The sequence below is a fragment of the Notechis scutatus genome, chromosome Z (assembly GCF_049901735.1).
Source record: "Notechis scutatus isolate UNSWTSFEM ecotype Mainland chromosome Z, rNotScu1.2, whole genome shotgun sequence".
NCBI classification, from domain to species: domain Eukaryota; kingdom Metazoa; phylum Chordata; class Lepidosauria; order Squamata; family Elapidae; genus Notechis; species Notechis scutatus.
In genome coordinates, this window is record NC_142025.1 from 31,593,994 (window position 1) to 31,611,845 (window position 17,852).

Genomic DNA, 17,852 nt, shown 5'->3' on the forward strand with positions numbered 1-17,852 from the left:
ATCCTCTATAAACAAACATTCATTTCTTCCCATAGCTTTCCAAAAACAAATTTCATGAATTATCTTTTAATGAAAATGGACAAAATGTATCCTTTATGAAAAGCCCTTGGACAAAACTCTCTCTCTCTCTCTCTCTCTCCTCTGTAACAGCTGGTAATGACATATCAACAGAACAGATTTGCAGTGCTTTCTAGAATAAAGTCTCCTTCCTTTGTGGTCTAAAAGAGTTTTTTCATTTCTTCTCCAGCAAGCAATTTGTGTAAACTTTACTAACTCCTCTGATGTGATGGCCTGCTCAAAAATGCAATAGATTTAGTGTTTTTCCTCTTTTATCTTAATTTCTTTGACATGATCTAATTAGTGGTGCCCTCTAATTATCAACAGAAATGAATAATGAAAGATGCCTCCTGTTTTCCAGATCCATCTATCTTTCCATTCATCTTCTTTTTGAGTATCTGTGCAGATTGCTTTCTTGACATGCAATATATGCCAGATGTAACAGCAGAACATTATTTTCTCCTGCTTTGGATATATTTTTGTTTGTGATTTTTAAAATTCTAATTGAAAGAAGAAACTTTTTAAAGTGTCCCCAAGCATTCAATTTGTCCATAAAAATATATTACCTTAGGGAAAATATATGCTGCCTTAGAAGATCCTAATAAAACACATTTTCAAGTTTTAAAAGAAAAAGCCCTATACTGCATAGACTAAAGGTTATTTATTTCTCAAACAATCAAATGTCTGAGATCATCATTCAATCAGCATTCCACACAAAGCACTTCTTATGTTCCAATGAGATTTCAGCAGTACTAAATGTGTACAGCACAATTAGGGTCATTTAGTATAAGGCACTCTAAGATAACTGCATAGCATCCTGCTAGATGAAGGCTGAAAAGCAGGGAATTAAACTGAATGGCCAGCTTTTTATTTATATTTGAGTTAATAACATTGAAGTCGTATATGGATTTTGCTTTTGCTCTTGACATTGCCTGATGTGTTTATAAACAGGAATCTGGCAGAATGTCAGTAGTGCAAACTGATTTCCTGTTCTAAATGTAATTTTTAAAAGCAAACAAACAAGATTATGTCTGCTAGTGAAACATTGTAGGCTACCCTGCTTTTTATTGTTCGGTATTTTTTGTCAGGAAAATGCAATCCATTTCCCCCCAAAAAAGAGATGTTGACAAGGTAGATTCAATTAGTAGTAATTAACAGTAGTCCATGCAGATCTATTTAAAAATACTGGAATACCAATTTACTTTTATATACATTTTTTCAGGGGTTTCATTATAAACAGTGATGGTCTCTTTAATTTAAGCATATATCCTGCATGATTAAAGTTACAGACACAAATTTACCACACTAGTCTAGTGCAGGCTAGTACAAAAATATTTTTCAACTTCCAAATCTAGGAGAGAGAGAGAGAGAGACAGAGAGAGAGAGAGGGAGGGAGGGAGGGAGGGAGAGAGAGACAGAGAGAAACAGAGGGAGGGAGGATAAGGAGAGGGAGGGAGAGAGAGAGAGGGAGAGGGAGGAGAGAGAGAATGAGAGAGAGAGAGAGAGGGAGGGAGGGAGGGAGAAATCGATGCTTCTAAATATTTTGTAAATTTTGAAAATCTGCCCATTTCTCTAATATATTATATGAATGTGGATTTTAGCTACTGTCATCAGAGATGAGCAGATGATGATTGACTGCTGATGCTAATGTAGTTTCTATGCATCATTCTCATGTAATATTGTTTTTTAATTATTTATTATTGCTACTTTAGAATAGCAGTAACATAATATGTATTTTATTCTGAAGTTAATCATGTAAGCATTCAAATTACAGATAAGATAGGGAATTCCTTTAAAAAAATGTAACTAACTTCTCCTTCTGTTTTTTTTTTTTTGCCAAATCATGTCACTATGGACTTCTAAAAGACTACCTAAGTGGAGTCAACATTTTTTTAAAATGTCAGAGTAATGAGAACAGACAAAATCTTAAATGAATATCCTGCCCCAAGGAGGGAATGCCAACATGTACACAATCATGCATGCATGTATACATATATGCATAATCATACAGAGCACAATTTTATCTTGGTCTTCTATAGAAAACATATATAAAGCTCTTGAAGAATGTTGACCTTGCTAACCAATTACATTATGCTAATTTGTCAATAACTATAACTCTTTCAGAGACATTTACACTCAGAAAGATTTATGTTAAACCTTCCAAGCAACAGACTACAGATGTTAATCTCTCACCTTGTCTTCTCCTGTTAAGGGTTTACGTGATGTATCAATATGAAATAAGTTTCTGTTTTATAAGTTATGGTCCTAGCTGGTTGGAGTGGTGAGTGAGAGTAGTTTATCTTGTCTTGAATATTTTCCAGCATGTCCTGTAGAAATCATCATCACCATCATCCAAATATTGGGAATTATTATACTGCATTATTTTATTCTAACTTAGTATTAGGCAACCTGGAGATGTTTACCAACTTTCCTGCCTCAGCTGACCTTAACTTTCACCTAAATTCCTTTAATTTAAAAAAAGGATAAGAGACATGCTGCAAAGGAAAGAATAGCTCTTGTATCAAACTTTCATTTGAAATCCATTGTAAGAAAATTTAAATGGCCGAAAAATGCAGCATTCACCTGTTCAGAAAAAAATAACCAACAAAATGGGTTATAATAAAGAGAAATTGGAAAAGACTACCTTCTTGTACAGAAATGTTTTGTGATTGACTATGTCTTTCCTGATACCTGTTTTAGAAATACTAATTACTACAAATATTTGTAGAAATAAATAACAAACTACCTAAGTTTGTATTTAAGATTCCTCTCCCCCTTTTTGTTTATTTATCCCCCTCCCTACCTTTTAACTCCCTGTAGGCACTTGTCTTTATTTATCCTTTATAAAACTCTGCTATCTTAGGTTGTGTGACAATATTGTCACTAAAATATTGAAATATTCACTAAAAGATAATCTAATCTGAAGATAGCTGTACGGAAACCTCAAATAATAGATCATTGGGTACACTAACTATGAAAGAACTAATTCAATTGAACAAAAATTTAAGTCAACTTTTGTTTTTCAAAATGGCCTTTTCTCAAATTACAGCTTTGTATGCCTGTTATACTCGCAATGTATATCATAAAACATAACTAAAAGTAGAATCCTATGCAAGTCTTCTCAAAACTAACTTTCCATTGTAAGATATATATAAATCTTATAGTATTTTGTTGGAGCCACTTCTAATCTCTATGAGATTATTGCTGTAATGAGTTGAAGTGAGCATCACCTTCACACAGAATTCAATTTTAATTTTTTTGTCAATTGCATATACCTGCAATTGTGTTACAGGAATATGCAAAAAATTGATATAGGTGTATTAATTTATTTTGCATTGCATTTGAATAGGAATATCATCCACAAGGGACTATGTTGAAAAAATCAGGCACTTAACAAAGATTTAATATCAATTTAAGGAACCAAGTAGTTTTCATATGTTAAATCAGGGCTGTCAAGCTCTGAATGCGTCACGTGCTGGCCATGTCCATGCTCAGTTTAGTGAAGTCCTGATACATCATGTGACACAGCCATGACAACATGAGTTTGACGCTCCTGTGTTAAATAAACAGCATTAAATTTATGGATTAGAGTACTGGAGAAGAGTGAAATTTGAAGATAATGAATGTATGCTGGTAACCATATAATGATCAACAATTCATATTATTAGAGCATCTGAAACTTTCATAGTAACATTGTATTATTCTCCTGCTCCTCAGTTCAAAAAGAAAACATGCAAAATTTGAAACCCTTTTTGAAAGGAAATATTATTTTTCTTTATGCTTATATTCAACTAATCATCCATGTATTAAGCAGAGACATTTTTAAGAATGCAGTGGCAGTAAAGTAGTATTGATCCACTAATAAAGATCACAGGAGTGAAAATACAGGTGTTCCTACCTATTGTCATAATTATGAGATATCATTATCATTATCATATATATATATACTCTGCTAGAATTTATCATTGTGTTGTCTGCTTCCAGTTCACTATCCTATCACTGTATGAATAGAGTGGGGAAAAACCTGAACAGAGAAATACTGACTCTAGCAAATAACTATGGCCATTTTTTATTTTTTAATATAATAATTCCATCTTCAATTAAACAGTAGGTTGTCTGGATACAAATATCTTTGTAAAATGATAATAAGAATTTACAACAATATTAGCAATAATTCTATAATATTAAAATGATACTATTCAGCATAATAATCATCATATTTGCTTCTCTCTCTTAACGTATCTTTTTTATTTCATTAATCTTTTTCTTTTGTTTCCCTGTTTCTAACTATCATTTTTGTTATCTAACCATTGATAAAATAAGTCCCATTTCATATAATATTCAGTTTGTTCTTTTTCTTTTAATTACAAGCATTAATCTATTCATTTCTGAATAGATTATTTCATTTCTAATATTTTCCTAATCACATTCTTATCTGTGAGGATCTCTTCACTTTTCCAGTTTTTTGCAAATACAGTTTTAGCTGCAGTTAATACATGAATAATTAAATATGCATTCCCCTTACTATATTTTTTGGGTAAAATCCCAACAAGAATATTTCTGGCTTGAGACTTCTGGTTTGAGCTTCTTTGGTGATGGACCAAAATCTGTGATCGTGCGTGGTTTCAATCTGTGCTTGCCGCTGGAGCACCCCGAGCTGGCTGGTTTCAAAGCTAAGCCACCCTGTAGAGGTGGTGAAGAGGGGGGAGACTGCCAGCAGGGGTGAGGAAAGCCGCATCTCTCCTTCCCAGCTGGCCATTATTCCCTTTCCCGAAGGCAGTTGCAGCGGTGCTCAGAAGTGGCCACCTCAAAGAAGAACTCAACTGGAAAAGAATGTGCAGGAGGAAGATAAGAAGAGAAAGTTTCGCTGACTGGGTTGAACTGAAAAAGCAATGACATAAGGTACCCTGGAATTTGAACTATAAAGAATAACATTGCTCCCAAAGAAGATTTTGAAGTGGTGAATGAGAGAGGGAAGGGAAAAGATTTGCTTTTTTTTCTCTTTCCTTTCCCATATTGACAACTAAGAGATTTAAGTAAGAAACTGACAAAAATCCACTTTGATACTAACAGGCATTTAAGCTGAAAATAAAATGTCAAAGGGATAATAAATATTTCTGGATTTTAAAAAAAAATTTAAAAGAAGGAAAGGAGAGAAAAGGAAAAAAACAAAAGGGTGGGTTCTGGAAAAATGAAGAAGACCACCTGGAAGTGAAAGGAATTAACAGTGAAACTTTAACAAGATTCCTAAAAGATACATTCTAACTGAAACTTTGTAACAAGATAATAGAACCCCAGGAAGAGAAAGTGGAAAAAGGAAGCAAAAAGAAACAGCTTTGGATTATTTGGATTACTTGGTGATTTTTGGATTTTTTGTTATTGGATCTAAAGGACTAAAATCAATCAGGTGGTTGTTTAAAAGTTTTTAAAATGGTATCACTCTTGGAAGAACTGAAAATGGAACTTAAAAAACAGAAAGAAGATGCACAAGCAGGAAGAGGGTTTTTTTTGGCTTCGTATTTCAATTTTTAGAAATGGAGATCCTGAACTATGAGAAATAACAAGAAATGCCTGTAGAACAAAAAGGACGGGACAAAGAAGAAGCCATCTTCAATGATCAGGTAATTCTATGTGGGGAAAAGAAAGGAAAGTGGGGAAAGAGAGTGAAAAATTTAAGATCTGAAAAAACAACCAAAAAAAATAGTTTGAAAAGTAATTACAACATTAGGAAGAAAGAGAAGAGAGGATTACAGAAGAAAGAATCAGAATTAGAGAAACAAGGGGTCAAAAGGGGGAAGGAGAAGAAGGGGAGAAGAGGGAAAGGAAAAGAAATTATAAAGGACAGAAACAGGATATAGAGAAACGGGGAAAACGTACAAGGATTAAAGGATTAAAGAAGACACAGAGATAATGGGTGAAAATTTAATTGAAAAGGTTTCTGCAAGGGTACATAAGATAGTATTGTTATATTAGTAATAGAAGTGAACTTCGAAAATATGAAACAAGTGTGATTAAAATGATAGATAAAATACTCATTGTAATGTAATGTAATGTTTGTTAATAAATAAATGAAATAAAGAGAATGAAAGAATGAAATTAGAAAAGGAGGAGAACATTTTAATTATTATTAATGAGTTATAAAAATTTAAGTGAAGAGGAATATGAAAGAAATATGAAAAAAATATGGAAATATTATGTGTTCCTAAGGAAGTATGATATCTCATTGAAAAGAAATGTTAAAGATGTTAAGGATTATAACTAACATTAATGATAGAGCTGAATTGGAATAGAATAAGTATTTTATTTATTATTGTTATATATATATTTTCTCTTTAAGAACTTAGTGTGTATTTTAAGAATGTACCAAGCAGAATTTGACTGGAAGTTATGTGTTATATTGAATGTTATAATTGTAAAGGCATAAATTGAAGTTTAAATAAGAGTTGAATGGATAAAAATTAAAAGATACAAAGGTGTCATACTCCAATCAGTAACTACAGGGGGAAATTTTGTTTAATGAGAAAAGAAAATATGAAATTGAAACAGGACAGACAAAAGTATAAATATAATGATTAAAAAGATATTGAAACTTAGAAAAAGATATACATATAATTGAATTTAGAAAGGAATGAGATAATTAAAAGCAAGGTTGAGAAAACTAAGGGAAGGGAAAAATTATTGAGAAAATGTTAAAATAGTAATAAGATATGGAATAGAACACAAAGACGAATATGAAATTGGGTTTGTGTCTGTATGGAGAAGTGATAACCTGGGACCATGCTATTCTCAAAAAAGATATTTTATTTGTATTATCTATTGTGAAAACCCAAATATTTTTTTAAAAAAAGAATATTTCTGGCTTTAAATCAGCTATGGCCTTCTGTGTGCACTGTTATCTTTCAGAGATTATAGTCTCATTTAGTAACAAACTAACAACCAGTGGGAAATCTCAAGTGAAATTGATATGATCTTTCTAGCTTCCTTGTAATATTTTCCAATATTTTAGGGGCTGCCACAAAGAAGACAGTTATTCTATTTTCCAAAGTATCAGAAGGCAAAACAAGAAACAATGGATGGGAACTAATCAAGGAGACAAGCAACCTAGAACTGGGGAGAAACGTCCTAACAATAAAAACAGCTTATATATATATTAGAGAACAATTAATTCCAAATATGAAAGAAGGAAGGAGGGAAGGAAGGAAAGAGGATTAAAAAAAACTCTAAAACTGTTTTGACCTACACACACACACACACACACACACACACACACACACACGTATAGATGCACACACCTTGTAGGTCTAGTAAGGGCTCCTAAATGATAAGGTCTCACTAAAGCAATTGAAAATGTTTAAGACTTGATGCGTACTATCCATTGTTAATTGTCACTAATACCTAACATAGGTAGTTAGTTCTTGATTTATTGTACTTGATTTTATGGTTTCTGTTTTGTTTCTGTTATCTTTTTGTTTGACTTTGAGACTCAAATTAAGGACCAGCACTATGGAATCGATCAATCAATCAGTACCTATTACATTTACCTTCACACTTAATTGTTGCTATCTTTCCAAAAGGAAGTAGGCCACCTGTTCCCTATTTCAAACTAATTTAGGGTTAAAATATAGCATTCTTTTGCAGCCTAGTAAGATTTTAGTTTCTTTTTATCTTTTGTTTTGGCAAAACATACACCATTAGGTATAAAAGTAACTTTTAAATAATCATCTATTTAAATGGCTTGAAAGATTAGTATTATAGAACTCTACTATTTTCTTGTTATACTATATTTCAAAATAGTTATACTTGCTTATTAAAACAAAGTAACACTCATGAGTAGCACTCAAATCAATAACATCAATAAAACTAATCAATATAATAAATAAATAAATTATTATAACCTTATAACTTACCTTCCATTCATTTCAATGAAACCTATATGCAAGTAGTCCTTAACTTGCAACTGTACAGTAAGTTTAACAATGGTTCAGAGTTACAGTGCCCTCCAAAAAAGTGTCCTTCACATTACAACCATTGTACCCACCGCATGGTCTCATAATTGTAATTTGGTCACCTGGCAATGAAGCTTGCAGTGCCTTTAGTCAGGTGATCACAGCAACTTTCCTAGCAAACTTCTGACCAAGGAAACCTGAAGAGGTTTGCTTAACAACTGTGGCATTCACTGTAATTCTGGGATCAATTACAGTTATAAGTCAAGGACTATCTTCATATAAGCATCTACTTATTTCTATGAGAGGGTATCCCATTGATTTTGTTCCAGCTTATTTTTGGAGAAACATTTATCAGGGACCACCCTTTTAGGGTCAGTGCCATGGAACAGTAAATAATGGAAGCTTATTTCTGTGGCTGAAGGAAGGAGAGCAAACTGGAAATCTTCAGCACTATCTTCAGCTATTTACCAACCAGATAAACCCCTGCCTTGAAATGGTTCCCTTATGGATGAAAGAATTCACTGGTGTTTCCTGCTCTCAGCTTTTTGGCTCTAGCTGTAGAATTACTACTAAACGAAGGTGGCAATGGCCACTGCTGGTTTATTTTATCAAGCTTTTTATGTCCTCTTCTCCCCCATTTCCATTAACAATATTTCTAAGATTAATGTCCCACCACATACCAATGATACCACTTAGAAAGCATAAATAGCTCACAAACAAGGTTGAAGGGACAAGCAGATACGAGGCATGCTGGGAGGGAGAAGCTCGGAGGCTGACCTAGTCAACTAAAACCAGACTTCCCACATTAATGCACCATCAGCATATGGTTCTAATAGGCTTTCTAGGATGATTTATCAAGTATGATTAAGTCCTCAACCTGTACGTCTGTCTTCATAAATAAAGCAGAAGTGCACCTTGCTCTGAAATAGATCAGGAGTGTCCTATTACCCACCCATGTGGCAGAACTCTGCTCAGAGCTCAACTGGAATAAGTTAAAAGATTGTGCAGAAAAGCTGCCAAGATTTCTGAGTCTTATCTTAGAAAAGTACTACTAAATGTTATTGCAATGCCAGTTTGGTCCTTAAATATATCAGCCATAAACCATTGACATGATTTAAAAAGAAAAGTTATGATTTTTCTACTTTAGTGTAGAAATTAAGCGGCAGGTGCAAGGATTTTAGGGTTAAGTGCACATGGCTGCTTGAAAGCTCTCCCAATCACATATCTATATAGGACCACTAAGACTGTATGCACCTACTCCCACTGACATGAATACATGGCGTTTTGGGCCAAGGTTCACATACTTTGCAAAGTGCAGAATAGATACAATTAATAATGAGTATAAAAGTAAAGATTCCCAAGATGTCACCTTCATTTTAATTATTTCAACTGTTGCCTATTTCTGGCCATTGAATGATGTATTAGGAACCATACCCCATCAACTTTAGGACAAAGATTTTCACTTATTTAATTCAAATACAGTCAGATTAGAAATAGAAATATGATTACTCCCATATATTTAATAACTTCATCCTCCATTCACATTTAAAGTTACAGTTAAGTAGCACTTTGGGAAATGGTCTGGAGCCAAGATTAAAATTAGGAGGGACTGCTTGGAAATAAAAAGCCTAAACATTGTGAAACCTCAGAATTTTAGGTGATGTGAAAATATTATAACCTACCTGTCATTTTCTGAAGACTGAACCTACAGATAGTTCTCAACTTACAATCACAATTGGAACCAGAGCTTCCTGCATTAAGCACCAAGATCATCATGTGAATGTTACCTCATTTTATGAGCTTGCTTTTTTTTTGCTGTGATTGTTAAGCGAATCGCCATACTTTGGTAAGCAACACTTCTGAATCTGCCACTCCCCATTGATTTTGTTTGTTGGAATCCCTCTGGGAGGGTCACTAATGGCAATCACAAAATCCTGGATTGCTGCAACTGTCATAAATACATGGCAATTGTCAAGCAGCCAAATTTTGACCATGGGGATGCTGTAACAGTTGTCATAAGCCACTTTTTAACAATATCATTGTCACTTCAAATGGTTGCTGAACGAATAGTTGTGAGTCAAGGACTACTTATAGACTCCTTTCTCTCAATATTACATCAAGAGTCAAGATAATGTACAAAATTAATGAAAGAGATAGGAGCAGTCCAGAATTAGGATTTGGTATTGTTATTGGCTATATTGTTATAATGCCAATCAGTTATTATTAGGATGGTGAAAGTTTCACTGCCTTTCATATAACACAAAGAAAAGGATAAACTTAGATTATTTATCTTTTGTACAAAGATCGTTCTGATTAGCTGTATTTATATTATCTTGCCAATTATATGAACTTGGTATGGATCTTGAAAAGATCACCAATAATCAATTCATGGTGTCTTTAGATGTTTCTGGACTTAAAAGTCACTGGATAGCATCTAGATTTTCTTATCAATATTCAGTTCCTATGGAAAAGACGTAAGTACTCATTTGACTTTTCTTGTGGTGTGTCCTTTAAGCCTTCTGGGACAATTATGGCACAATTCGGTTCCCTTTCAACAGTCTTTTTGTAAGTCACAGTCATTCATAGGGGTGAATGCTTGGGAAACAGCCTCATGTTAAACAGACTCTGGACAGCTGCATTATAATTACTGCCGCTTCCAACAAGCATTCCTATGAATTCCCTGATGGCCAGCTTTAAAGGCAGAATGCATCTGGAATAATATGCTTAAGTGTCTGAAATTTTTAAAATGGCCATCTATTGATATATTTCGAGAGGCTCCAAATTACAGTGCATAACAAATCATGCAGTAAAATGCCACCACAGCACACTTTTAGAAAGAAAGCTATTAGCTCTTAATGCTTTGTGCTAAATCAATAGTCAATATTGCCAATGACTCTAACATATATTTCTATCTGTTTTCTCCTTAAGGCATCTTCAGATAGAAGGAGTGTAATCCATTCTCTCATCTTTAGCAGAATAGTCCCTGCCATAATTACTTATTAATGGTGGCTGGCTTTCAGAGTCACTTTTGAAACAATTGCACCACATTATTTCTATTTTATTTTTGCTTTTACACAAACCTCCATTTATTCTTTATTTATTGGGAAATGTTTATGGTACCTCTATATCCCACAATCAACATTTCTAAATTATCCTATGAAATGGAAGTTTGCAATTCGAGATCTAGGCTTACACTTGATTCCTCAAAGACTTCCATGTAGCTCTAAAAATCCTTCTAAAAGTTGCCAATAAATTATAATTTAACAAGATAGAAGGCAAGAGGGATTATTAAATACTTGTAGAGCTCTTAATATGAATTCAATTAATTTACTTTTCACTGCAAGTAAAAATTAGCTTTTGTCCAACCTTAATTTTTTTGTTCTTCACCTATTTTTATTTTTTACCTTATAAAATTTTCAAAGCAATATGGAAAGAACAACTTCATTCCTTATGCTGAGAAAAAAAACCTTAGGTCAGAGAATGATTTCACAAAATTTAGCATTTTTCACCATTCCAAGTATTTTGCAAATCTACTAGGGTTAAGCTTAAATCATTATTATATGGAAACATCCATATAGACATTAATTAATATTTTTCAGACTGTAGATTATGTTGAAGAGCATTGGACTTACTTAAGACAATTGATGGGAGAAGTGAGATCTAAACCAGAGATTTCCCAGGAATAATTTTGTCTTATAGCTGTCTATATGCTAGGAATCAATTAATCTTTTTGCCTGAAAAACTTCCAGACAAATAATACTGGGAAATAATAAATGGGAAATATGCAATAGCATGTTTGAAGTAAGAAGTTTGGCATAAAATTAAAATGTAGAAATATTTATTTTCTAATTCTAAATAATATCAGCACATATATATTTCAAATACTCAATTTTAGCTAGGGTATGTTTAATCCATAAATCTGAATGATGGTTTCATAAACGTATTTAAAATATCTATTATTTATTATGTCTATTAATTATCTATTTATTATCAATCATAGAATTATATTCTAAATTGATTTTTAATAAGGTTAAGTTTAAAACTAGTTTTCTAGTAAAGAGTCCCAGTACTGGAGAACAATAATACTTCATCTATGTAATGAAAGCATATAAATAAAAGAATTTAAACCTTTTTTTGTTAAATCAATTACAGCCTCTTAAAATAACAATGAATTTAAGTTTTTTATATTTTTCAATGCTAATAAATATTATCTTGAGTCTTTGTTAATACTATATTGATATTTTGACAGTTTAGCAGTTGTATTCCATTGTGAACTTTATCCTTATGCTATGTTGACATTCTTAAACTGAGATATTCAGCATTGTTTTAGTCCCCATAGCGTTATTTTAAAAGCCTATAATCTTTCTATAATGAGTCATCATACAACAAAACCACAAAATAGAGGTGTCAACTCCCATACACACCCACCTCCATCACTTTCATTGCTATGATTCACAGTCTTTTGGAACAAAGATGCATATACTAGTTGGATTATCATGGCAGAATTCATTGTATATATAAAATAAGTTGCTAAGTTTGACATCTTTGAAAAATGTATTGCTACAATTTCAGATGCCTGCAAAGCCCCTACTGATTTAGATGGCAGACTGAGCAGGACCAGGATGTCATAGATGGCATAATCTAAAACAATGCAATTTTTTTCTATGCTCCCTGTTTAGCACTGTATCCATTGCATTGCTAAATAACCCATATCTAGAGTAGTATCATGCTGTCATCTATTAAAATGTACATTTATTATTTCAAACAGGATAATCTAATTTAATTTATAGGTGTGTGAACCATAATTTCTTAAAGCTGGGACATCATAGGATATATATATATAGCTAGGATGGTTTAATTATAAACTAGTAAAACTTCTGTGTCCATTTGTCTGTAACATTCAATTGAGCAAACTTATAGTTCAAAAAGGCTATCAACATTTGCTTGTTGAAATCAACTTGCTCGGTTTTTTTCTACTCGCGTACAGTACATAAAATAAGGTGATGTTTAATATCCTAATGCTTCACAGGGTTATTCCATCCTTCATAAAGGCAATACTGATCATCAGCTTTGCCCTTTTTCTCCCAGCCCTTTTGCAGTGCTCTGGAGCCAATTTGCCAGTAGTTCTACTCCAACAACAAAAATGCACTTGCAAATATAACTTACAACAAATACTATAGAGACTTTTTGCACACTTATAAACCTAAAATCTGTTGCCTGATGTTCAGATGATAGCTTGATCTGCTGACACTGTCTGCCTTGCTGCTTTGGGTTGCACTGTCTGACTGATACACACCCTTGTCTGAGGCACCACCATCAGTTATTGTCAGCAAGAGATAGCTTTTTGACTTGAACCTCAGACAGGCCCCACAGTCTTCGAGTGGGGGGGATTATCCTCTGTTATACCAGGGATTTAAATTTGCTATGGAATCTAAGACTTAAAACCAATAGTTGTTCTCCTTTTATTTAATTATCTTTTATGGTCATAAATTATTCTTTTTCAACCATTTCTTGTTTTCAATACCCAATTTCTCCCTTTTTTCAGTTTGTGTTCCTTTCAAAGATATATTTTAAGTCATGGGGTGGTGATGGGAAAACCGTATTTATTTGCTAAGGTGCCATGTAAACTGAAAGCATAAATGAAACATAAAGGTTGGAGTTTTTCACTCATATAGAGAATTCTGGGATCTTATCCATTAATTATAAGTTATCCAAAAAATAGATGACATCAAACAAGAAAAAATACTTATTTATGCATGGAAGTAGTTATATGTGTGATGAAAGCAGACAAACAGATACATTCTTTATGACTGTTTTTCAGCAGTGCCCATGAGATGCTGAAAATATTAAATTCCAATGCTATCCTTATATTGGATATGTGATGAAAGGTTATGAATTAGGTTTATCACAGGACTATATGCATGCAAACTTTATGAAAACATTGTAAGGATCTGGCCTATTCATAACATAGTATTGAAGTTTATTTTCTAATTTCTGTAAACTCTCTTCCTGGAAAAAGAATTTTAATTTTAGTACTTCTTTCTTACAATTTATCTTAATTTTATTTTTTAAATAAATTTTAGTCAAATGGGGGGGGGGAGGGGGAAATTATATGTCCCTCATTGCCATAGCTTGCAGATGTCCCTCCTTCCTAATCTAAAAAAGATCTGGGGGAATATAACCCTTATGATATCTTCCCTTCAGATTTAATTCAACTACAGGAATCCAACAAATCTATAAACAACCAAAGAGAATATTGTATAATGAAAGACGGGGCACACGTATTCAACACACCAGAGCCATCTTGTTATTTAGATAAGTACAGGGACTTTCCATTCCTTCCTTAAGAATTTCGATGATTTTTTTTCTTCTCCTCTGGAAAAGAAATGAAAGGAATTCCCCCATCAAATTTATGTGCAGAATAAATTTACGTACTAGTGGACTGCTATTGTGCAATCAATCTACTTTCACGCTATATGGCTTTTGCATATGTTGCCTGAATATATTCATTCTACTCATCTTTTATATTTTAAGAGAAAAAATACACCAGAAAAATGATGTCTACATTTTCTCTCAAAATATGCATTCTAAACATTTGAGTTTTCATTTATTTCCCACTCTCTATCATTAAATATGATTATATTTTGATTGGCCTTTGCAACATAAAATACAGTGAATCATTCAAACTGTACAATTGCAAGCCATTGCAAGCACATTTCAAGCACATTTGCAAGCCAGTGCAAGCATATTTCTCTGAGAAATATGAATCAAGTGAATATAAATTACTAAAACTAAATTTCCCCAACATATCCTCAATATGATAGGTAAAAAGATCTATTAAATCCTGCACAAAATGTGTATTTTAAAACTTTTTTGGCATAGAAAATATAATATTATGGAACCTTTGCTAATTTCCCAATTTTCATGAGGCATGATATTGTGGTTTCAGTATAAGAGCAATTGTATCTTTTCTTTTTCAAGAGTATTCTAAAAATTATCTTTCAAAAAAAGTGGAAATGCCTCATCAATTTTGTTTGAAAGTGTCCTATCAGACTTTTTATTCTACTTTTCTTTTCTGCTTTTTTAAACAGAGAAGTAAAAATCTTACAATGCCATTATATCAAAAAGAGCCTAAGGCTATAATCCATAAATTCATTATGTGCACTTCACAGTCTATTGTATATATGTGGTTTGGTACTTTTTTCTAGCAGCGAGTTTTCTTTCTTACAGAAGCATCAAACTTATAGCCAAATAAGTCTGTCTGGTTTGGTGGATTGTGGGTTATTTATTCTAAATTGAGAAGAAAGCAAAGCATAAATATTGCACCTTCAGTTTGATTTCTACAATCTCAATTCAATTTTGAATATAGAGCATTGCTAACATGGCTTCAGCTATTGATTATAGAATTGGGACTTTAAAAATTATTCCCTCACTTATCATAATTAGATTCCTTTTTTCTATTTGAAGTCTGTATGTGTTTGTGAACATGCACTTGTATCCAATGTGTGCATTTGTTCTCAAAATGAATGCAGTTATATGGTGTTCTAATGAAGTAGTTAATCCATCCTGCTTGCCTTTAATATCCAGGTTGTCTACTCAGCTTAAAGCAAGTTGCAAACATGCCATAATCTATAGTGCCACCTAGTTTCCAACTTAAATGTTTACCCACCCTACCCCCACATCTTTCCTCATTCAGGTAAAATATTTTTCTCTGTTTTCACCCAGATTCCAGGAAATGGGGAAGGAATATGTCCACAATACAAAGGCATACCGTTTTATTGTTGTCCTCTTCTTGTGCCTTTCTAAACTCCTGCTCTAAGCTGCAGTCTATCTCACTGAAGAGTCCCACTTCCTCACAGTTTTTTAAGAACCGGGTTGGTGTTGGAGTTTGGTCTGAGGAGAAATATCAAAAGGAGTAGGCATTATGTAATTGAGAACAAGAAATGGTGTAATGTTATCTATTATAGCATGTTAAAATACAAGGCAGTACCAGTTTAACAAAGTCAGGTTATGGAAACCTTATTAGTTAATTGATAGAGTCCCCATACAATTTATCAAAAATACAGCTGTTTGAAAGTACAACATATACATAGCTTTTAAGTAATGCATGCAAACAAACACATTTGCAAAGTTTAATATTCAGGAAATAAGTAACCTGTCCCCAAGCAAATGGTTTCTCCAGATTTTCAAAGTAGCACAATGTGGCACTAAGTAGCAAGTCAACTTCATGGGAAAAAAGATAATTACAGATCTCTGCATCATGTTTGTTTTTGACTTTAATTAGAAAGCATAGCTGCCTACTCAGACTCTTATTTTGTAAAAGACATACACACACATATCCCCCTCCTTAGATATATTTTCTAAAATGAGCAGAAAAATATATAGAAATGAATCATGCATGACATGAAAAGAAACACTACACCATTCATAAACTGACATAATTGATATGGGTATCTTAGGAGCAGGGATGGTTAAAAAAATTAGATCGTGGCTGCATAATGAAAGCCTTGCAGACAATCAACTTTCCAACACAATTCTGTTTGTACTTATACATATGGAACTGTGGATACCTAAAACACAGGCTTGTGAATGCCCATGTTTTATCAGCTGGAAAATGATGAGTTTTTTAGGATAACTAGTTAGTAAAAAAAATGACATATGGTTTCTTGTATCTGGATATTCTGCATTTGTTTGCTTAAATATTTGCCTTTTTGTCTTTATTGATGTATTTTATATCTATGTAGAATGAAGGAAAGATACTGATTTGGTAAAGATCGTGGGGAAGGCAATAAGAATAGAATAGAATAGAATAGAATAGAATAGAATAGAATAGAATAGAATAGAATAGAATAGAATAGAATAGAATAGAATCTGGAAGGGATCTTGGAGGTCTTCTAGTCCAGCTCACAGCTCAAGCAGGACGACCTATATTATTTCAGATAAGTGGATGTCTAGTCTCTTCTTAACATGGTGTAATGGTTGCTTGATGGACAATGAAAAAAAGTTGTCATTCATTCAGTTTATTGCTAATCTCATCGTAGTGCCAAGGTGGACACAGCAACAGATTACTTCTCCTGCCTGAAGTTAGACTGCCAATCTAATATTGTATATGTTGACCTGTTTTACTATTGAAAAACACAGCAATCAGCCAGCATCTATTTTTACCCATCCGCCTGCACTTGTGATGGGACCCTGTATTTTTCTGTCTGTGTACAGAAGTTTGTAGGAGCAGTAGTACAAAAGGCTCTTTTTTCCCTCAGCATGCTTACTTTGTAAGTGACTTTTACTGTCCAAAAGCTGTCTTGATTATTTTACTTCTTTTTCTTCTGAAAGCTGTACGCAAATTGTGGGTCTGACTGTGGTGCAAAAATAAGCAAGGCCAAGGTATAGACTAGAAGAAACAAAAAGATCCTGTTCTTCAAATGTCAGTTTACTGCCAATTTTTAGTTGGCAAACTCTGCCATCAATTTTTGGAAACCAATTGTGCCAGAAATTGAAAAATGGCTTGTTAGGCCATGGGAGAAAAAAAAAGAATCTACTATCCACCATATTCAAATAAAGAACATTTATGCTTAATAAAATAATACTATCACATTTTAGAAACAAGCTGTGGACAGACATCAACTTCACAAAGTAAATATATATACAGCCAAGCCTACTCTAAGTGGTTTTACAGAGTCAGCATATTGCCCCCAATAACCTGGGTCCTTATTTTACCGACCTCAGAAGGATGGAAGGTTATGTCAACCTTGAGCTTGGTGAGATTCAAACATATAGTAATATGTGCACATATTAATCCTACAACTATGGACTATGATTCCATTGCTGTGATTTCACAAAAATCATGAA

The 17,852-nt window shown here is 33.2% G+C and overlaps 1 protein-coding gene across 5 annotated transcripts in view; it reads right to left on the reverse strand.

Annotated features, from left to right (window-relative positions):
- The window catches only part of CREB5 (cAMP responsive element binding protein 5), a 262,831-nt gene that overhangs the window by 165,585 nt on the left and 79,394 nt on the right, over positions 1 to 17,852 (reverse strand). For 3 of the 5 annotated variants that reach the window (XM_026673604.2, XM_087946882.1, XM_087946883.1), the window contains exon 7: positions 15,775 to 15,896. In XM_026673604.2, coding sequence (XP_026529389.1) covers positions 15,775 to 15,896 — 122 coding nt within the window. Of the gene's footprint in view, positions 1 to 14,297; positions 14,379 to 15,774; positions 15,897 to 17,852 lie in introns of all 5 variants that reach the window. The other 2 variants (XM_087946881.1, XM_087946879.1) reach the window with 1 other exon arrangement.